Source organism: Cydia strobilella, chromosome 16 (assembly GCF_947568885.1).
Source record: "Cydia strobilella chromosome 16, ilCydStro3.1, whole genome shotgun sequence".
Classification (NCBI taxonomy): Eukaryota; Metazoa; Arthropoda; class Insecta; order Lepidoptera; family Tortricidae; genus Cydia; species Cydia strobilella.
The window spans coordinates 6,263,808-6,287,186 of record NC_086056.1 but is presented as its reverse complement, the minus strand read 5'-3'; the positions used below and the strand labels follow the sequence as shown (position 1 = coordinate 6,287,186).

Sequence of the window (23,379 nt, the reverse complement as noted above, 5' to 3'; positions counted from 1 at the left end):
TCTTTATCAGCAAACCACAGAACCACTTTCAATTCGTTCCGCTGGAATTATTTTATAACGAATGTGCATAATGCTAATACCACAACCGGTGACGCGCGTTTTCAGTTTAGCTCAAATAGTTATCCGCCTACGGTTTCATGTCTATCCGTTATATAATTTTATTTTCATTATATTGTCTTCGGTTACCGCGATAGTTACTCATGAAATAAAACTATGAAAACGGATTATATCGCATATATTGAATTTATAATACATCCCGACGTTTCGAACTCTTTACAGCGTTCGTGGTCAACGGGTGACTCAATATACGCGATATAATCCGTTTTCATAGTTTTATTTTATTTTCATTGTTATTTTGATTTCAGATCGCGGTATTTTTATCAACACGAAATATTTATCTCGGCATTATCTAATCTGCATCGGCCTTCAAATACTTTCCAAAATCGCTTTATCATTTTAGACAACAATTTGTCTGGGCCGTCTTTGTATGACCAAAGAGAATAGTGTATGTATACTGTATAGAGGGTTATTGTCATAGTAAATTTTGTAGTCACAGTAAATTTACTGCCATCTATAGACACAGAAGTAAAACTAAAAATGAAACTGTAAAAAAATAAAAAAATATATATATATGATAAAATTGATAAATGATTGAGGATTAATGATTTTTTATTTTTATTTATTATTTTTAGAACGCTACATGACTGACCCATGTTCTTTCACTGATATATGTTAAAATTGTTAAATACCTAACGGTGACGCCATCTACACAAGTATAGGCCAAATGTATGGCGTCATCTATTCTAGCATATTTTTTATTTTATTTTATTTTCCGTGGCACGTTTTTTACTCGGACTTTACTTATTTTATACGGAGTTACATATGTCTTTGGTATGGCGAATACCAGTGCCGTCATAAAAGGTCCTATCTCAATCTCAAACTTAATAACCGAAGTTTTCAATAATTTTCCGCTTCGAACTATCTTATTTTTTGTTCACTATCTCTTAATAATGTTCCTAAATAAACTGAAAAAAAAAAATCTAGCTCATGATTCTTGCTAGAAAAATCGCATCTTTGTGATCTTACTTTTAGGTTTTAATTTCAATCTAGCATAAACAACTTTAAAATTCTCACTACATGTTTTTACAGTAAATAAATAAACGGAGCCACATATAAAGGTGATCTCGATATCTACGCCAATCAAAATAACGTAATCTTATTCTACTTAATGTCTACGAATCTCGCCGGACTAGTTAGTTTAAATCGTCGGATGTCACGGCCTTGTTTTGGCAGATTGTTGAATTGCGTTGCCCCCCCGAATTGAACACAACGGATCACGGCCAAGGTCAGCCGAACGGCAACCCTAGTGCTTACACATCCGTATTTTTGCGGTAACGTTTTACAACTATTATATTTATCCCCAGACATTATTATTCTTACGTCCTTCTCTACTTTAGTTTAACTCCGCGTCTGCCAAATTACATTCTGCGTTCTATTTTTATTATGCATTTCGGGTAGGCCTGTCGCGATGGTTAGATTGGAATTTCTTAAACTGGGAATCGATACGGGCCTACACGCGTAACATTGCGCGCGCATACACTTTCACTACACTTCTGGTGAATGGCCCGAGTGGAGGAGAGCCTGCCCGAGGGTGGCTGCTGCAAGGTCGCCAAGGCCGAACTTACAACCATACCCTCGTCTCTCTCCACCCTGATTCACACCCATACTGTTATCCTTCTCAAATCTCTCCAAAAGTAGCGCGTAAATGCAGTACCTAACCAAAATAAATAAAACACTCCCCCGAATGGCTTTACGTCTAGGCTACGATGAGTCGACGGTTTGGAACGTTATTATGCTATTACAAAGTACGTCGGTTGAGTTTGCGATTCAGCTGATGTAAACATTAGTAATGATTAGATGTTTTTGGTATACAGCTACGGTTCATATCAGTGCGTGTATCGTTACCAGATAAATTAATGTTATTATTTTTGTGATTCTAAATGAAGCTCTATTGTGTTTAGATAAAAATTAATACTCAATATTGTTAGATATTTTAAGTAGCTTTCCACGGAAGATCATACTGTATCTAAGGTCAATAAAAACAGCAGATTCTCGTCAACAACATAGAAGTTATCATATTAATGGTCTAGATTATTAACGCTTTGCGTATTACAGATTACATTGCTAGTCGCGTATCTATTGACGCAAATATCAAAAGGCCATTCGCGGGTCATCAGAGTTACTGGTCGAAAAGTAATTAATTAATCCTTACTGCAGTATTATCTGTTATCACATTATCGGGCTGGTTGATTTCAGTTCAAATTAGCGCCGGCTCTCACACTGTGCGCACGCGTTCAAACAATTTTTAAAAGTTAAATTGTTTGGAATACGTGAGTAAATTCACGTCTTAATAACTTTAATCCCCGCGAGTTAATCGACTCTCTCGGAATTCTTATTGTGTTTATAAATTCTAAACTAAATTCAATTACAGTAAATCAAATTTTGTAAGTATAACTTGAATTTGTTATATTTTACAACCACCTAAATTCGTTTCTAAATACAATTACTTGAGATATAATCCATGTGTATCCTCCTATATATAGAGCAAGCTGTTTATTATACTCTTATTAGCTTCATTATCACCTGTCTCCAGTCGTGGTGAAGATAACAGCCTTACGTATAATACTGTTAATATGTTTTACTACAACTTCCTTGTTTATAACTTATGCACTTAATGCACTGAATATTCAATAAAAATGCGTCGCAGTACAATAAAGATTTACTGATTACATTGAAGCCATCTGATGACTAATTGAATGGATATTCTATTGCTACCCTCATCTAACTTTTGTTTTTTGTTTTTTTGAGGTACTAGTAGCTCATTTCTCTCATAGCCTTGATTATTATAAAAGTTTCCATGCTATTATAACGTGTCATGATTAGTGTGTGGACTTAGTTCTTATTCATAAACATATTCTGTTCACACCTCCAAGGCACCGCGCCGCGTATGTAGAAAACCTATTATCACAGAAAATGATTGCGTTTGTCTAAAGTCCGTGAATTTTAAAATATCACCGGTGCTGGACTTGAACACGAAACCACGTATGTTTTAGGTAGGATCTGCCTCTAAGGCGGTAATTTGCATTTTGTATTGTCCACAGCGCTATCGAGTGCAAAGATGAGGTGTTCTCCGCACACCAACTCCAACATGCGGACTTGAAGCTTCTGTCCGTACCGCCTGCCGCATTTGAGCCTCCAGCGAACGGAGCCATAGTAGCTGTGGTGCCTGCTACAGAAGAAATATTTGCACCAAGGGAGAAAAACATGAACAAGGGTTATCTCTCGCTAGCACAATCCAAGGGTCATACAAGTGAGTTTCTGATACTAAAGCTTCAAAGTTTGGCTCTATATTCATTAATTGTACATATTTTTCAAGTGGCTGGTTGGTGATTTTTGACATTAATATTTGTTTTCAGTGCTTAAAGACGAGCCTGATGAAGAGGATCTTACTTATCTGGCGCCTACGGCCGGTGACACTTGCATCCCACTGGAGAACAGTCCGTTTGATATGTTCGATGACTTCATTCTTACCGACAATTACTGCAGCCTGTTAGGCGACGACCTTGCTAATGGTTCACCTGTGGATTCCTTAACTGCCGATTCTTTATTACTGTCCTCACCTGAACCTCAGGTAATACTACTAGTACTAGTAAATGTTTTCTCATAATTCCAGCGGAAATTTCAGCGGAATTGTGTCTAATGTGATATTTGTTTCAGGAGAGTGACTCATCATGCGAACAGTCGTCAGTACTGACAGAACTTTCTCTGGATGCATTAGATAGCGTAAGATCAGACAACGAGATAGACGATGGACACTCACCGTTCATCCCCCTCACAGATGAGTTGCCAGTATTGGAGCCGGCGGTCATGTGGGCGGCGTTCCCAGATAACGTCAGCATGGCTAGACCACAGCCGACAACCACACAGACGCAACAGAGCACTTCGCCGGCCCCGGCGCTACAGCGCCTATTGGCCGCGCCGCCCACAGGCCCTCCGCCACAGGATCTCATTACAAGCATATACTCAGATCAAGGTACTTTACTTTGAAGTTAAATATATATTTGGTTTACAAATTTGAAAGAACGTCTTTTGAATGGGTTTTTTTTTTTCAAAGGTTTAATACCAAGTAGAAGCGTGTCGTCATGGGAGACAGGCGTCAAACGCGTGTTAAACCAGGAAGAGGAGCCCCGGGCCAAACGTACCAAGCGCAGCCCGTCCCCGGCTTTGGAAGTACGGAGCACGCCGTCCTCGAGCGTCCTCATGAACCTCCTGGTGAGCGGCTGCGATGTGGACGCCGGTTACATCTGCATGGTGCAGTGTCGGCCCCGCCAAAAACTTAAGGCCTGAGGCCCCGTTCCCATAAAACTATAAACTGTGATAATGCGCGTCCAGTGTTCACTCGATAGTTGCCTCCAAACGTCTACCCGGGTGTATTGTCACGAGACTTAGGCACCATTCATTTATTACATAAGATGTTTTTTGCCAGTACAGACCCCCTATGTAAGAAAAAATAAGAATAGGCTGACCTCCTCCCCCTATATTACGTAAGAATATAAAGGAAAAAATGAATACACGTTTGGTTTGTTTTAGTGTTTATAAAAATAATTTTTTTTTGTTTATTTGTACCTACAAAGGTACTGGAGCCCGTTTCAGCTAACTGCATCGTGTTTGATAGCATAGTGTGGAACTATTATTTTAAAACGTCATACTTTCATAGAAATTAAAAAAAAATTGCAGCTTGATCTTACGTAAGAACTATGAAAACCCCCTCTCTCCCCCATGTAAAAAAAAAGATATGTTCGACCTCCTCCCCCTAAATCGTCTTACGTAATAAATGAATGGCGCCTTATCTGGCCGACTTTTAAAACGAATTTCGTAGACATAGTACAATTTGATAACCCTGCACACGATTAATTGAAGGTCACGTGAACTTTCCGTATCTAATTATCCGTATGAAGCTATAAAATATGCTCCCTCGGCCAGATTAAATTCTGCGATGGCAATTGAGATGTTTTAAGCACCGGGCATACGGCGGTGTAGTGTACGGCTGGGTAGTGTAGTAATCTTCCACAGACTTGCAATAATGTGCTTTCGCCCGTGGGCGTTAAACGGACTCAGTTTTAGGTGATATGTATATAATGGTGTAAGTTTGAAAGCAATTTATTTTTAGTCGTTTAGTGCTTAAGTTAACGTGCGCATATCTTGGTGGTTATGTGATTAACTGTTGGTTGGTTCCTAGAGTAGTTACCGGGGTGGCGCGTGCGCCACCCGGCTATCTGCCGCGCGCTCAGTCTTATGTTTGTAGTACGAGCCGAGTCAATGCTAATTCTAGATTTACTATCGGTAACGTTATTTATTTTTTATTGTAAGTTAACTAAGTTATCGTTACCTTTATTGTAGGTATTTTTTACATCGAGGTATTTCGACCTAGTCGAATCGCACTTTTTTTTTCGATTATTTCTTTTCGCGTTTTTGTATTTAAATGTAAAGTCTACGTTAGATTGAGTAGTTTTAGGCAGTTTTGAACACTACGGTTGGTTGTGTGAAGACTATTTCCACTGCCAAATGATACAAAGTACAAGTTAGAACACAGTATAGTTTTCAATATTAGTATGGAATTTTGGTTATATACATATACAAAGGTTACAAATTAGATTTTGGACATATAGTATTGTCGAGAATATGTATTTAGTTTTAATGGATCTAAAGTTTTAGTTCTTTTTTGTTCACAACTAGAATATACGGGGTCAGAAATTGGTATTTTATATGGGGTGATTTGTCTGACACTAGCACATAGCTAGTGTCAGACAAGACTAGGGGATAGAAAATACTCGAAATGTAGCGCTTCGCATTGTCATTAACTTGTCAAATTTTTAAAATACGTATTTGTGTAATAGGCATACTTAGAACAAATCATCGTTGTTATATAATAACTGTATGGTCTAACTGGACGATGTTTTTGAAGAATAATATATTTTTCTCGATAAAATAAAATATTTGACTAGAGCAACTAAAAGAATTGCCATATATATATATATATATATATTGAAAAATAAATCAACACAAATACTTGTAAAAGGTGCATGTTGGTTTTTATTACCCACAATATCCTATCCTGACTTCTCCCCCCACAGGCTTTTATGCCATGGTAATGAAAATATTCACTGAAAAGTAGTTTAATAATGACAGTTTTTATTGACTAACCGAGAGTACGAATAAAGCTATTTGGAAACAAAAAACGTAAATATAAAGGTAATACTAGTTGTTATAATATTTTTAATAATACCTACTGGTTAACCGAACGAAGTTCTTACCTTCAACTTGGAACGTTGGAAATTGGATCACACGGCTGGCTAGGGCATCCCGGCATTTCGATATTTTTAATCGGAACTATCAGAGGATAGTTTGATGGACAATAACCTAAGTAAATTTGTTCTAATTTAAATTAAATTGGGTAAACGTGTAGATGAAGGCATTATATTTTAGTCATTAAATTATGAGCAGACTCGATCAAGGGGTTATGGAGCTAGAAGAGCTTAGAAGGCCAATAAGCTAATTGTGAGGGGTCTTGCTGTTCTGGTCATCTTATTTGCAAGAAAGTATGGTCGAGCTTGGTATCAAATGAAAGTGCTCTGTTTACACATTTATAATATTGTTTTTTAATTCACGATATTTAAATTAATTGGCAAGATAAAAACGAAATAAAGTAGGTATCTGACATTTGACAAGAAAGATTACGGCTTACCACAGATACAGTTTATTTTAATAATTTCTATGGTGACTTACTCGTAAATCTATCAGTTAAGGGCTCCACAGACCTTGCAATAAGTCGTATGCGGTTTTCGATCCTTTGCCGACTAGGTAGGTGCATTCAATTGATCTAATTTCTTGTCGAACCGCGAGTTCTCAGTTCAGGGCAAACTATTTAATAGAAAAATTTAATAGAACATCGTAAGTGTGTTTTACAAACGTTACATAATTATAGGTAAGGTACATATCAATTCACGCGCAAGCGACAAATATCTGAAAATATGACATTTTAGAACAAAGTTCGTGACAGCCCCTCTTTAATTAATAAAAATATAATTATGCATTGTTTGAAACAATAAGTAAGCCATAAATAGTTATTTACGATACAAGTGCGGAAAAGAGGAAATTCGAAACGAGTGGCGATAAATTAAAACACGACCGCAGGGAGTGTTTTAAATCGACACGAGTTGCGAATTACCTTTTCGCACGTGTATCGTACAACGTTTTACAGTACATATGGCCCTTTAAACTTTCGACATATGCACGAAAAGTGCTCATTCCCGCACTAGTGCGAAAAAGTAGCACCATATGTACTGTAAACTAAGTTTTTGCCACTTATTTTTCTAAAATAAAACATGTTTGCACAAATTGCTTTAAATGGCTTGGCTTTCATGCCAGAACTAGATAAATTCTATCGCAATCATACGTAACTAAGTTAAAAAATAATGCAGTAGATAATTGCTAATTATGATAGCGTGTTAGTAATTATGTAAATTATAATAAGTAGGTAAAAACATCACTAAGAACGTTTTACTCTATAGTTTCTCACACTATATTCTGCTAGCCCAGATATAACGAATTCATGAAGTTAAATTTTCTAAACAACACAATAGACGTTTACACAGAACTGTTAAATTATGAATCAGAAAATGACCAGCAACGAGGCCAACGAGAGCTTAGGCTTTCGAAGGATATGCTTTCGTGATGGATACACAATTATATTTATTTATTTATTTAATCTTTATTGCACAATACATGAAGATACAAATACAAATGTATTTATTTCATAACTTTTTACAGCTTTTTTTGCAAATGGTGGACTTAATGCTTTAAGGCATTCTGTACCAGTCAACCAATAGGTTAAACCAGAAAGATTAAGTAGGTGCAGTGTCTTTTAAAGTAAATGAATTTGAAACCAAGACTAAATGAATATAAACTATATTTATAAACGTACACATATACTTAATACAAATAAACATACGTATATAGGTACTATACATATTTATATACTTAGTGTGAATCATTATGTTGACGAAGAAGATAGTTTGCCAATGAAATACTTCGCTACATGCACTTAAATGTGAATTTAATCTGCGCTTGTCTGCTAGAGAGGGAAGAACGTTCCAAAGTCTAATAGCCTGGCTGGACAGTGAAAGAATTGGACATGAAACCCGTTCGATGTTGGGGGACAATGAGCTTAAGGCTACGGGAAGAGCGAAGATCTGTGCCTGAACGAGGGATAACAATTTTAAATTTTGAGCGAAGAAAATCTATATTTATAGCAATTATAAAATGTAGACACTGTTTTAGTTACAAAACAGTGTCGTCGAAGAAATTAACAACCCGTAGGAATTTCTGGTATATCTGTAACTTTGAGTGAAGTATCCGCCAAAACTATAAACTTATTTGGCTGATTCAGTTAAAATTAACAAAAAAAAAATTTGTACCGTAAAATCAGGTACCTAACTATAGTCCTTAAGTACAATTATATGCTCCAGTTTTTAACGTTGATTCTTAACGAGCCTTTATGATTTGTACTCGTTACATTTATTTTGGAGCTTAGATACAGTAATGCTCTTTCTATATTATATACCTACTCAACATAATTTGCAAAATAATTGTACATATTTTACTGGAACTTGAATTTGGGCCATATTTGTAAGCTGTAGACTAAAGTTACCTGATTTTACGGTATACATTTATAGTCTTAGCCCAATGTGATATAGTTAAGCGAAACATTGCGTTGTGGTGTACCGGAAGATTTTCATATCAAGTTACGGGAAGTCACAGAACACAAGTCGTTTTTATACCTAGTCAACGCTGGCACGTCCATTCTCCAGGGTAATCTGTACGAAAAGTTTTTTCATCACTAGAACACCAGCTGTTAGACCAAGCATAAGTACTAAGTTACGAAATCCTCCGCTAATCAGTTTATTATCTCATCTTTTGCACATAATAAACGTTACATAATTCTAGACTGAATTAAATTAAAACCCCCAAAAATCTGCGAAGGATTATTGCGTAATAAACTTTTTGATTTGTTGGCTTGTAATTTTGTGGGAAAGTCTTGAAAGAAACAATCCTTTTATCCGACCCTCGGCGCGTTATGTGCTTGGTAGATAGCAATTGTAGTAAAAAGGGCATTGACGCCTGAAATTCGGGTTGCCCTTCTGTCCTTTTCATAACGGCCCTTTATATACGACGCAAAATGTTACAATTGAGTGTGTTTTGTGGAGATAAGCGCAGCGCTAACATAAAAATTATCTCAAGTTATTGATCGATAGCTAATATCACTATGTTCTTTTTTATATAATACCACTGTCAAAGTTAAGCCGACTTCGCAACTGACGTCTAAATCCCCAATCCAAGACATCGACTGAAATCAGAAATTTCTCGAAAATTTAACTGACCGGTGTCAAAGAAGGCTACCCAATTTTGTTGGCCCGATTTTGCTTTGCCTGTAATATCTTTCTAACGAAAACTTACGAGTGTTTTAATTAAAGACCCTGTGGTTAATATTATCTTTCACCGGAATCTTTTAAATTAGGATAAGGCATTCCCCGATAAGGGCCGCAATCTGAGTTAGAACCCCGGGGAGTGATCGCAAAGCCCGCTTAACTACGCCGGCGTACTTAAATATATTACTGCTTTAGGTATATATATAAGCCTTAAGGCTCTGTGTTCCTTTCAAAATATATTTTACTTATTGTTTTATGACTTCGACTGGCGAGGGTATGCTTTTGTTTGAAAGAAGTTTATAAGTAGGTACCCATTCGTAAAATATTCGGACTTAGTGTAGTCGGAGTAGTAGTAAATGACTCTTGGGGTTTCTACTACAGTTTTCAACTTTTTTATAAATCACCTTTTTTTCTTGATTTAGGGGTTGGTCACAACTTCACAAGGTAAAACTCGTGAAGACACGCGGAGTACCGGCGTTACTGGGCCATGGGTTGAAAAACATTCCGTATACTATTCAGATATCCGCAATTATTCCAAATACCGCACAAAAATACACCATACATGCATCATGCATCATGCATCGTACATGTTCGTACTTGTGTTGTGATCGTCACGAATAAATGTCTTTTATCTTTATCTTTTAAATACGCACTGGTTTTATTTTGATACCAACAAACAAAAACAACATCGATCGTAGTAATAAAAGCCGAGTTACCAAAATGGATCCTTAAGTATATGTGCTGATTCGGTTTGTTACGTTGGCGCGGCGCTGCGTCTGGGTATTTGGTAGATCTGATTAATTAAAGACTCATAGGTTTTACGAGGCTTGTAATGTTCACTTAGTAACCTTGATAGATACCATATATTTAACTCAGTTTTTTACGTTAGTTGTTGAAATTATGATAGACTTAAATTAGTTCTAATGAATATCTAACCTAAACGAATCATAGAAGTTAGATTTTAATTAGAACTATTTTTGAACAAATGCCCTCGAATCGGATGTAAAGTGTAAACAAACGGGAGTTCGAAATGACTTCCTTAATCCGACACTTCTCAATAAAAAAAGCATTTCAAAACAGGTTTTTACGACAAACAATTAAAAACTTTCCGTTTTCCTGCATCTAGGGTAGTAGGTGGTATCCTATATATTTTTTGGTAGATTTTGTATTTAGTGATTGATTAGCAATAATATCAATTTGGATACCAGACATGGAGCTCTGTGAAAATTAGGATAGATACCGTAAAATCAGGTAACTTTATTTAGTCTACAGCTTACAACTATGGTCCAAATTCAATTTCCAGTAAAATATGTATAAGTATTTTTCAAATTATGTTAAGGTTATAATATAGAAAGAGCATTAGAGTATCTAAGCTCCAAAATAAATGTAACGAGTACAAATCATAAAGGCTTGTTAGGAATCAACGTTAAAAACTGGACCATAGTTGTACCTAAGGACTATAGTTACCTGATTTTACGGTAGTTAAAAAAATGTATTAAAAAAAAAGAAGATATAATTACAGAAGTAGGTCAGTAAGCTCAGTGGTCCCACACTAGGCTAGGCCTGAATTGTGGTGACCACTCTACAGAATTACTACAGTATACCTACATTTCTGGGGTAACCTCTAAAATGCCTAAATCGTAAAACACAGGAAGAGCGCGTATTTCCGGCTCATGTAGGTTATTAATAATTCCATTTCAAATGTCGTAAACTGGTTATTTTACTGACGCTAACACCTGTCCAGCAAATTTTATAACGAAAATACCAGCACAGTCGTGATGCCCTACAATAATTCTAGTTTAGTATTTATTACCGGCCTAGACGTAACTTTATTACGGTGGCGCGAAGCTACACTAATTGTATTAGTTACAAAATACTGGCTGAAACACTGAGTTGTTCGGTAATTATACTAGCTTTTAGTTCTATTACTTTTTTAATTGGATTGGTTTAAGTTTTTTTAACTATTTCAAGGTTAAATATGTATGTACCTAATGTTTTGGAAAAATAGGTTTGACATAGTTTAAGTTTATAGGTTTTATAGGTACAGGGTTGGAAAGGGTCTCGTTTAAAATTTGTCTTATATGTCAATAATTGAGCTTTATTATAAAAAGGAAATGAGTAAGTCCTTTTTGACACCACTTTTCTAAAAATAATAACGAAATTTCAATAACAACATCGAACATCAAGCGAGGAAGTATACATCTCATTACATTCTAGAACAATCAGTAAGCAGTCGCGCCAATATTCTTCAAGTGCACTCGATTAGACCGCGTCAGTTTAATAGAAACAAACACATATGTACCTAATGTAACCAATGGAATCTGTGTCAATGGACATAGCTACATTATACTTATACAGTGTTTGGACCATACTACTTTTAATTTAATGCAAGGATCTGTTATACTCTTTAACATGAAAAAAGTTAGCTGCGAAAAAAATATCGATGTGTTTTTCTAATACAAATCAATTGGAGAGTATTTTTATTGTAGGTACACCGTCGAAATTACGGTACTAATATTTTTTTTGTATTATTGTAAGATTTATAAGTAACAAATCCGGGATCAAAATTAGTGCTCGGAGAGTAAAACCCTTCCATTCAAAACCGCATAGTCATTCGCACCCGGTACCTACTATAACAAGTATCTCGAAGAATACTCGTGTAATAAATTTCTACATGTAGGTATATCGCGTTACGAACTTGTCGCAATATGTAAATAGGTAGAACAGTGAATATTTTCAATGCCAAGGTTAAGCTAATACCGCCTCAATACCCGATACCTACTTGTTACCTGGCAACATGCACCTATTTACAGTACGCAAGATTAGTCACACATTAGGTATGGTATGCATTTAAATATTTTAAATAAAGGCCTGCTAAAGTCAGCAGCAGAATCAGTACGAAACACACGTACGAAATGTGCCTTCGCTATGCTAGTAATACTACTTGTACAATTTATTTTTTGGATAACTTGAAAAGCATTCGTCACTTTTTTTATTAATTAATTATTGACCCTTTCTTAAGGGGCCCACTGACTATCAGTCTGCCGGACGATATCGGCCTGTCAGTTGTTCGGAACTGTCAAATTTTTGTTCTATACGGGCCGATATCGTCCGGCGGTTTGATAGTCAGTGGGCCCCTTTAAAAACATGACAGGGCCAAAGATAGAATCGACCCACTTTAACATATGAACATCATAAGTAATAAAAATAAAGATTATTGCTTCTTTTATATGAAGGCGACGAATGTTTTATTGTAAAAAGCTCCTTGATCCCAAATCTTTACGTTTGTCTAAGTCGTGTCCGGGAGCTGTCAAAAAATGATTAGAATTAGAATGAATATGTATTTCGATTACCGGCTTTCTCCATGTTAGAAAGACGACGGAACCATATTAGCCAATCTTAAAGAACATTTTTGCATCTCACGGACACGGTATGTAAGATGACTCAAATATCCAATACTAATGTATATTATTGTGTGTATTCCAGGATGTACCGCAGCCAATGCAGGTGAATCCGGGCCTGTACAGGTTGGTGGTCAACCAGGAGATGCCGATCAACAACATCGTCCCCGCGCCGGTCATGAACCTAATGCAGAAACCCCTGAAACACATACACAATTCAAACCTCATACCGAGCTCTAATCTTATACCGAAGTCTAACATGATACCCTCAAATCTGATACCAACTTCAAACTTGATACCGAAGTCAAACATGATACCGACCCAAAATCTGATACGTAAAGTCACTAACCCTATGTCTCCACTTACACTTAATGTAGAGAGCCCGATGTATTCGCTCCCGTCGAGCCCTAATACTCCCAATTACAGTCCAGCCATGAGTCCCGCCCAAAGGGAGCGCGTGCTGAGCCCGTATCGTCCCCAATCTGTGTCGCCTGTCGGTAAATTTAAGCAGATGTACAGCCCCGGTAGACTTCTGTCGCCCATAGGCGTCATACACGGCAGCGATCCGTATTTGACCAATAAAATGATACCGAGTCCTAACTACCCGCAGCAAGTCGATATGCTCATAGACAACAATATAGGTCTTACATCGAACGACTTCTGGACCGATACAGAAATGTTGACAGAAACCAATCTTCTTGAAGCTTTAGACGACGTTAAACTCGTCTAGAACTTGTAATTTGGAGTGATTTCTCAATCGATAGCTGAATTACGAGTAATTGACATAACACCTAATATATGATGCTATCAAATCACGAGAACCCCTCGAACCCAGATCCGCGTTCCGTACGCGAAATGTTTGACATTTTATTCGAGGTCTCATTTTTGTAGGAATCACACAAGCGGATGCAGGGTCTGAAAGGATAGGGAACAATAAAACGGTAATTGTAAAACCAACAGCATTATATTTTCACAGAGCGCAAGTCGGTACATAGCTGTTTTTAATCGACCTCCAATATGGATAAGACGAGGTTTTCAATTTTTTCTTACGATACCTACTTCAGAATCTGTCATTTATTAACCTAAGTATTTGAAAGCTGAAACGTAATGATAGCACCGATTTAAATTGGGTATCAAAATGCTTAATTTAGTAAAAACTTTTCCGAAAAAGCATTGTAGTATATCGGAATCCGAAATGACGTAACAATAATATACCTACATGTGACTTAGCAAGGAAATTTCAGTCTTAAGGACATTGTTATAAAAAACTGTATGTGTAATAACGCTGTCAAATAGATTTTAATTTTAGCATAATGATGAAAACCGGCCAAGTGCGAGTCGGACTCGCGTTCCAAGGGTTCCGTACATTACACAATTTTTAACAATGTATTTTTATGTGAAACGTGAGTGAAATGTTTTTAAAAAATCCGTAGGGGTCGGATCAAAAACTAAATAATTAAGCCCGACTCATGCTTGACTGCACATTTCTAATAGGTTTTCCTGTAAATAACTATTTTGTGTATTTTTTTTCAAAATTTTAGACCCAGTAGTTTCGGAGATAAAGGGGGGTAGCGGTAATTTTTTGACTATTTTCTTAAATAACTTCTAAACTATTTATTTTAAAATTACAATAAAAATATATTTGAGATTCTCACAACGAGTTCTTTCATTTGATATGTAACACGATATAGTTTAAATAACTTTGTTTTTTAATTTTCTCATTTGCCCCCCAAAAGTGGCCCCCATGTTAAAAATTCATTTGTTTACGTTACATGTCCGTCTTTGGGTCACAAACTTAAATTTCAACTTAATTAGTCCAGTAGTTTCGGAGAAAATAGGCTGTGACAGACGGACAGACAGACAGACGCACGAGTGATCCTATACGGGATCCGTTTTTTCCTTTTGAGGTACGGAACCCTAAAAATGAGCGTATTATTATATGTTTAAGAGAAGATCTTTATATCCTTTATAGTGCAAGTAACGGTCATATTATTGTGCATCTAATGGCTGGCTAGAATTGAAACCTTGAAACGCAATCAAGAGAATCTTATTTGCAGCATTATTCAATTAAATTTAGTTCTGCCATCGATATGTAGCTTTTATCCTCCAATAGAATATGATTCAAACAATTGAAAGAAAATTGGCGTATGTTTTTAATTAAATTTAGTGTCATAAATTCTCATTTAGTGGCGAGGTCTAATATTTTCATATTTTTATAACGTAGGTATGGAGTAAATTATTAGATACATTCGTAATTTAAGAAAACTGTCATTTTAATGTACTGAAAAATGTATTATTTCCAAATGTATATACATAAAGTTCTTATAAATTATAAGTCGTACATATAAAAACTAGAGATGCAACGGATAGTTGTTTGGCCGGATACCGGATGTTCGGCCTGACAATCGGCCGAATATTCGGTATCCGGCCGCCGAATGTGCGGCCGGCGGAACTATACCTACATTTCGGAATTTCGCGACTTTTGTTGCCCGTTTAGTCTTTTCTATGGGACCGCGGCGGCACGTGTTTGGTAAAAATTTTTAAAAGTTGTCTACAGCGTATCGAAATGGGTTCCCCACATACATGAAAAGTACGCAATTACAGTTTGGTATAAGAAATTTCCAAATTCAACCATTAAGAGTCGACGAGTAGAAAGAAATAATTTGTTTGATCAAAAAACATATACTCACTTAGCATTTAAGGATTATATATTTTGTTACGACGGTGTCGTACCGAGTCTACGTGTAATATTTTGTTATAGGTATAAGCAAAGATAATTAATTCGGTAGTTTTATATTTTGGGTATTATAAGATCTATTATAACAAAAATGTTACAAGAAATTAGCACCTATAATCTGCGTATAACGTAACATCTATAGTCTGGTCAACCATACGTGCCAATAAAACATGTCAAATATTTATTCAATCCTTTCCTTAGAGCGATAGTAAGAAATTACTGGAATCTTTAAAATAAGAAAGTTACTGTGGCATTATTGGCTGTCCCGACTATAATTACCGACTTAAAAAGAAGTATATCGATTTTTTTGAAATTGTACTTGTTTCTTCTTTTAAATATATTTTTTCTTGTTCTAAAAATATCTAGAGCTAATTATTTTCTATACAACTTATAATCGATACTTCTGTCTTGGCTCGAATAACAACTGTGGTTATTTATCTTCTGTTACCTACGTAGTATTACATAATATTGTGTGTCCACAGAACGTAAACTTCAAGACAAGTACAATGTATTAACCTACAGAGAAATATTAACTTATCGCAAATAAATGCAATTAGTTTTCATTTACATCTAATCTCGTTGGTTATATTAATTAAGTTATAATTTAAGATAGTTTTAAGATTGGATTGTTTATAATGTTTTATAGGTGAACATAGCTAAGCATTTTCTGTCGTTATGTCGTTGGTGTTACGAAGGCCCGCCTGATGTAAAAAAGATCGATTATGGACTATGGAAATAGTTGATAATTCTATAAAACAACAGTTATCATAGTTAAAGTTAACCCAAATAGGTATATTCTGAGTAAGGAATAGAGAAAGCAAAATTAACTTCTAGCGGTTTTGCAATCTCCATTGAAAAATAAAACATAGGCTACTGCTAATTTTCATGTCTAACAAATAACTTAAATAAGTTTTTAGCATACGGTTTACGTTAAGAATTATATATTGTATACTATAAAGTCAATTCTTTATGAATTATTTCAAATTACGTCTGCCTTGTGCCATAAAACATTTTGTTAACCCTTGAATGCATGATTTTTTCTTTTTGCCTGAAATTAAAATCTGTGTTACGTAATTGTTTGCCGATTATAAGAAAAAATTTAAAAAAATATGACATCGATTTGCACTGCAAAATCAGTGTTAAAAGTTGCATAGGCTAAATCATATTTATGTAAATATACAATTTTCAGTAAGAGATACCTACATGAAAAATCTTACTACCATCAGAAAGGTAGGTACACTATTTGTGATATACCTATGATAACGTTTTTAAATATAAAATAATTACATACCCCGAAAAAAACGTCCAAAATCACATACTAGAAATCATCAACTTCTGGATTTTTCTAAGTTTTCCGAAATTTCGTCTTAAAACTAATTGTACCTAATTTGTATAAAATTAAATACTGCGTAAATTTAGTAAAAAAAAACGGAAAACTGATTATTTTTACTATTGAAATTAATATAATGTATAGAAACAAATAGATTTTATCTAATTATGTATGAAATTAGATGTTTTTGTTGTGTAGGCTGCATCCTACACTATGCACTTAAGGGTTAACTACCTTCTGATACTGACTTGAGATGAAAGGGCGAATTATATTATCAAATTTTGGAAGTATATTGAAACGAAATTGTAAATAAAATTCATATTGTTTTATAAAATACACGAGTATTTAGATATTAAATTTATTGTCTTTAATTGTTGTTTTAATTATAATTTTACAGGTTAATTCACAATAGATGGCACAAAAATGTCTGTTACAGCATTGTCAGAATAGTAAATAAAATGGGCCAGATCTTGTAAATTACTATATATACCTATAGTTTACCTAGAAACAACAAGGAAACAGCCTGCGTAGCCTAACTAAATCACAAAATGATCTCAAACAACTGTCAGTTTACTTTATCCTCGTTAGTCTAAATGTATATTAAAATGTACAAATTCATTGCAATCTAATTTGAACCTTTTGATGAAACAAATAGAGTAGCATTTCTTTTGTTTCACTGCGTTGTAAAACAAACGAAATTCGTTCCAATTTACTTATAGAACAAGGTTCAAATTAAAAATTGAAAATTTTTATATGGTGGGTCTTACGAGGTTATTATCACTGATAATTTATTAAACTCAGGTATGACCTACCTACGGGATAAGAGAAACTATGGGATAAGGCAAAATAACCAGATAGTGACTTAAAGATATTAAATGATAATACTTGCTATAACTAAAAGTAATGCATAAATATAATTTACTTAAAAATATTTACGTGGCGGACTTTCCTCGTACCGTCAACCGGGGTGAATAGGGACAAACCTTTAAATCACTCTTTCAAAATACTTACACCAATTGTAGCATTCGATTGAAAATAGTAGTAGATTTTATATGATACAATTTGTGTGGGCAGTTATTAAGAAACTTTCATGTAAATCACATTTTAAGTTTTGTCCATATTCTCCCCAGCCAACCCTATTCACCCCGGTTGACGATACGTATTCTCTTGCCCCAAACAAAATAAACTATATTTCTCTTACCCCACCTGACCTTACTTATTGTTGTTCTTACTTTATGAAGAAATAATACTAAGATACTGGCACGATGTTTGTAAATAAATAGCAGACATCACCGGTTGAAATCGGGTGGACTTTGTGGTGTGATATAGGGGTCAAAATTCTTTACATTGTCTTGTTTTTTGACCCCAAAAAATGTGACGGGAGTGGAGCTTTTTGTATGAGGTGAAATTTAGTTTTTAATTTTTCTCATTTAAAATATAATCTACAGCTAGAAAGACATGCAATAGCACTCGACTTTTTTTATTTATTTGATAGAAGACGGAAATACAAGCGTGACAGGTCAGAAACAAGACAACGAAAATAATTTTGACCCATAGACTGCTTGAGACGAGACAAAAATTATATGCGTACCATAAATACCTATACGTAATAAAATTAAATGGCCACGCCGTAAATACGTAATAAAATTACGTATTTACGGCGTGGCCATGGCCATACATTAAATCCTGAGCGTAGTGAGGGATTCAAGTGTTAACGCCCAAGGTGCGGTAATAATTGCAATAAATCCATTTTTGTATAAATTTGATACATTCGATACAATAACGCTTCAGTTATTATGTTCACGCTTTTTGCCTTTATAGAATTAAAAGTAAAACTAAAAGTAACTAAGAATAACAACTTATAAAAAAATAAAAAAAAAATAAAAAACAACACTACTCTTAATTAAAAAACATCTAAATAAGGCCCCCGCGGCATTGTGCCAAAGATGCTGACAGCATTCCCTCGCTGAATGGCAATACTTATGCGCTGCGAGAGAAAGCCGCCAGCTCTCTCTCTGGTAATAATTTAGCTACCATGTGACACAAACTGTTTTCAAATATTGCGTGCGAGTGGTTCGAAAAGTGGAATCTTGAGCGTTGCGAGGGTTTCAAAGCACGAGGTGTGACGTCTAGGCTCCGTTGTGTACTAGGTGTCAAATGTCAAATGAAACATCTCATGCACTCCGTAAGCCGGGTCCGCTCGCTATGACATTTCTCTACGGAGTGAAGTTAGCGGGTGGTTGCATCGTACTCATTATTGTGTAATAATCACTTCTTCTTCTCTTTTATTTACCTAATGGCGGTCTGGCCAAACAAGTTGGCACAAATTTGCCAATGTCAAGTATTTTGATGTCTGCACCTGATAACAGAGGACAGAACAAACATGTACCATCACCCACACAGAACATGAAAGCACTACACGTTTTGTTATAACTAAGTAAAACAAAGGTGAGTGCATGATTAGTCCAGATGTAGACGACACAAACATTATAATAATCTGGTATGATGAGCAAAAATAACATTGTGCTATAAGGTTACTATAGCACAATGTTATTTTTCCTCAGGAACCTGGCAACTGGCAAGAATCCAAAAAACCGTTTTTTTTTTTTTCAGTGAGGCATAGTAAGGGCGTAGATTTTATAGTGAGGGGAATTTTTTAAATACGAAATATAAATTAAAGAAGGGAGAGTTGCGAGGGCAGTTGAAGAGAATGTGATCCAATGATCCCACTTCCACATTACAGTCACACATAATGCAATAATGCAATGCAGGACTTCCGAAGAATAGAAACCGAAGCGTAGTCTAATAATGTTACTGGTGTGCCTTTTAGAGAGATCGATGTTTAAAAAACCAAGGGCGAGAGGGTATCGAGGGTTGAATATATGAGTAGAAACATTTTTTGGAAGATTTCCATCGTGAGGACCATTTTTTAAAGATTGTTTTTGTGGGAATACAAACCAAGTCTGGAGAGGGATTTTAAAGAAGGAATCATTTCCGCGTCTACGCATCTATACGCATCCTGATCTGCTAGTTCGTTACCTAAAATACCGCAGTGGCTCGGAATCCATCCAAATGTAGGTATATATGAAATGTCTGTGGGGTGCGTTGGGGTAAGATTGAAGGGTTTTTTATGAGGGAAAAGACAAAAAAAATTCCTTATGCCAAAGCATTACGGACGACTGCATCTTACCCCTCATAAAAAACCCTTCAATCTTACCCCAACGCACCCTATTGGCTAAATGGCGAGAGAAAATAGCTTAGCTACACAAACAATCATCTTTCCTGTGTTTTTTATTTTTAAACCGATTTCACCTTGAATACTGCGAGGGCCGTTCGAATTCGATGACACGAGTGTGACGTGACGTCTCACTTGAAATGGCTTCACTAGCGATGTTGCGATGTACGGACTAGGCATCTACGCCTTATAAGGTATGGTTACAGGTATAGACACTATGGGATTTAAAGTTACGGGCTCGACAAATACGGCTTTTTCTTCGAACTTGGCCGGACACTGCCAGCGTGTCTCGGTTACCGAAGAAAATCCCTTTAAGGATGACTCACGTTAGACCGGGACGTGACCGGACCGGGGCGGGCCGGAGCGATCCGACACAGGGGCTATCAGGAGCGCCACCGTCGCCGGGGCGTTCCGGGGCCGGGGCGTCAGGGCCACCCGACACTAGTTGTATATCCGAGCAACGGACTGTTTATGACAAATGTCACAAATAATTGTTTGCTGATAGTGATAACTAGGAGAAAAAATGGAAAGGCCGAATAAAATTAAAATTTTGTCCCTTGCTGCCGTAATGGCAGATGAAGAGGCTGCTGCGGGCTCCTTAAGCAGCTTTGGACCTACGACGACAATTTTTTTGATTATTTTTATATGACCCAAGGCTCTTTCGAAGCCATTCACGACAGGATTAAACACCGTTTGGTCAAACAAATAACTAGATTTCAGGAACCAATAACCAGCAAACATCGTCTGGCTCTCTGTTTAAGGTAAGATATACAATGCGTGTATTGTGTATAACAAATAAGAATAATAATGTGCCGAAGCATATATAAAGCTATTGAGAAGGAAGGAGATGACCGGGTAGCCATACAAATATAGTCCCCATATAGTTCGCACCTGGCCGGTTTTTTTAATATAGGAGGCAAACGAACAGAGCCCATGAAAAGAGGTCGTATCATAGGATTGGTAGATACATTAAATATTATTATGTACAAAGAAACAGCGCTATGTTAAGTAGAAGTTATTTTTTAGGATTCCGTTCCCTCAAAAGGAAAAAACGGAACCCTTATAGGATCACTCGTGCGTCTGTCTGTCTGTCTATCCGTCTGTCACAGCCTATTTTCTCCGAAACTACTGAACCGATTAAGCAGGATATATTTGAGCCCCAAATTAAAATTTTCGTTCGTCACTATGGACCAGATATACCTACAGAAAAACTGTTTTTTTTCTTCTTATTATTACAAGTATTCTCACGGAGCCCCAACAGAGGCTTTGCGGAGCCCTAGGGGTCCGCGGAGCACACTTTGAGAATGGCTGATATAGACAACCAGATAGCCAAAATAATGTTACAGGTGTCCTCTAGTAGTATTAGGTATTGTGATAGGTACAATGAATGGTATAATAAACATTTTTTTTTTCATATATGTACCATGGACATTCCTCGATGGCATCAAGTTGCAACCGAAAAGCGATGATCACATGGCAAATAAAATCCTAAAGACCGTAGCAGCCACGTCTAAGCAGGATATATTCAATAAATGTTTATTCTTTGTTGTTTGATATATAACTAGTAGTTCGCCCCGGACCGGACTGAGAACTCGCGGTTTGAACAACAAGAAAACCTTTAACAATTATATATGTTTGCCGTAATGTAAACGCTGCAGCTTTACGGCTTCAGGGTTCTGGCCTCAAATTCACCAGGATCCCTAGAGGATCAGGCTAGGGGATTCGTGTCATGCTACTCATGCTCCACAGCAGAACCACCTTAGCTTTAATGAATATATGGGAAATATCTATATAATGTCTAGTCTGTTCGGAAAGAGAAGAGTTGTGGAATGTATTGGGACCTATACATTCCACGACTCTTCTCTTTCCGCACAGACTCTTTACAATTCTAGACTAGTTTAAAAAATATCTATATTTATCACTAGTTTCGTTGTACGCTTTCTTATGTTTCAGCTGTAGAGCATACTCCCTGGCAGAATTGTAGTTAAATATTGTTACACACGCAGTATGGTTTCATACTTCACAGTCAGGGCTATAACCGCGAACCACTTCATTTGTTCATCTATTTGCCTCTCTATCGATCTTATATATATTTGTGCGGAGGAGAGGCACATAGATGAAATTTTTATTTTGGATGTCGGGCGGCTCCCCTAAGGAAATTACGCGTTCCACGTCTTAGTCATTAATATTAAATAAGAACAATAAAATGTACGAAGAGTACTATTGTATTATTTCAGTAGTTAGTGCCTTTGGGTAATTTTAGACAGAAAATAGGCAAAACTCTGCATAGGTAGAGGGAGTCACTAGCACAATCACAGGGCCTACCGCGTAACCGGCGTAACACGACAATCGAAATTTCGGTCTGCCTGTATATCATTCTTGCATATTCGATCGACAGAGAGGCAGATAACAAAATTTCGATTATTGCGTTTCGCGGTAGGCCATCTGTTAACAAATTACCTTGTCAAAAACTGTTTAAGGCATAGTATGTATACGTTACTTACACGCTATGGTGTACAATACACGCAGTTAGCAATAAATATCCCTTTATGAGTAATACAATGAAATAATATGATGTTTGTACTCTTTGCAGGCAGGCATTTTAATAGGAAGTATTACTGCAATGTTCTGCCGCCAGAGTGCAGAACTAACTCTTAAAGTAACTTATACATACTAGGCCTTAAACAGTTTTTTGACAAGTTTTCACTGACATTATACATCAAGTCCTATTGCGATTCCTATAAGAGGAAAGAGAAAATAGTGCCATGCTTTGTCCCTATCACCGACTGGGTAGCATCATATATAGGAGGCGATGGCGAAATACCGAATTTATAAGAGTGAAAGAGAAAAAATCCTATGCTGCCAAATTTTATATGAATATTCTTTCTTTTACCCCCGGTCGCTCGGTAGCGCGTTTATAACTACTTGTATATTATACTATGTCTATGATCAAGGCGGTTTGTTTCTCAGGTCTGTTTACAAGTGGCCTACCGCGAACCGCGAAAATCTAAATTTCTTTATCTGCCTCTCTATCGATTGAATAGGCAAGAGTGATAGAGAGGCAGAAACCGATTTTTTTTTGTGCTAGTGACGCTCGCTACGGAAAGTTTTGTGTAATATTCCCTATT

At 36.2% G+C, this 23,379-nt stretch overlaps 1 protein-coding gene across 4 annotated transcripts in view; it reads left to right on the top strand.

Moving 5' to 3' along the window:
• The window catches only part of LOC134748237 (hypoxia-inducible factor 1-alpha-like), a 117,064-nt gene extending 99,677 nt beyond the window's left edge, over positions 1–17,387 (top strand). For all 4 annotated transcript variants that reach the window (XM_063682960.1, XM_063682957.1, XM_063682958.1 and 1 more), the window contains 5 exons: positions 3,162–3,370; positions 3,477–3,691; positions 3,778–4,093; positions 4,175–4,332; positions 13,035–17,387. In XM_063682960.1, the coding sequence (XP_063539030.1) occupies positions 3,162–3,370; positions 3,477–3,691; positions 3,778–4,093; positions 4,175–4,332; positions 13,035–13,679 (1,543 nt within the window). In that variant the 3' untranslated portion in view covers positions 13,680–17,387. The remainder of the gene's footprint in view (positions 1–3,161; positions 3,371–3,476; positions 3,692–3,777; positions 4,094–4,174; positions 4,333–13,034) is intronic.
• Positions 17,388–23,379: the final 5,992 nt, after the last annotated feature.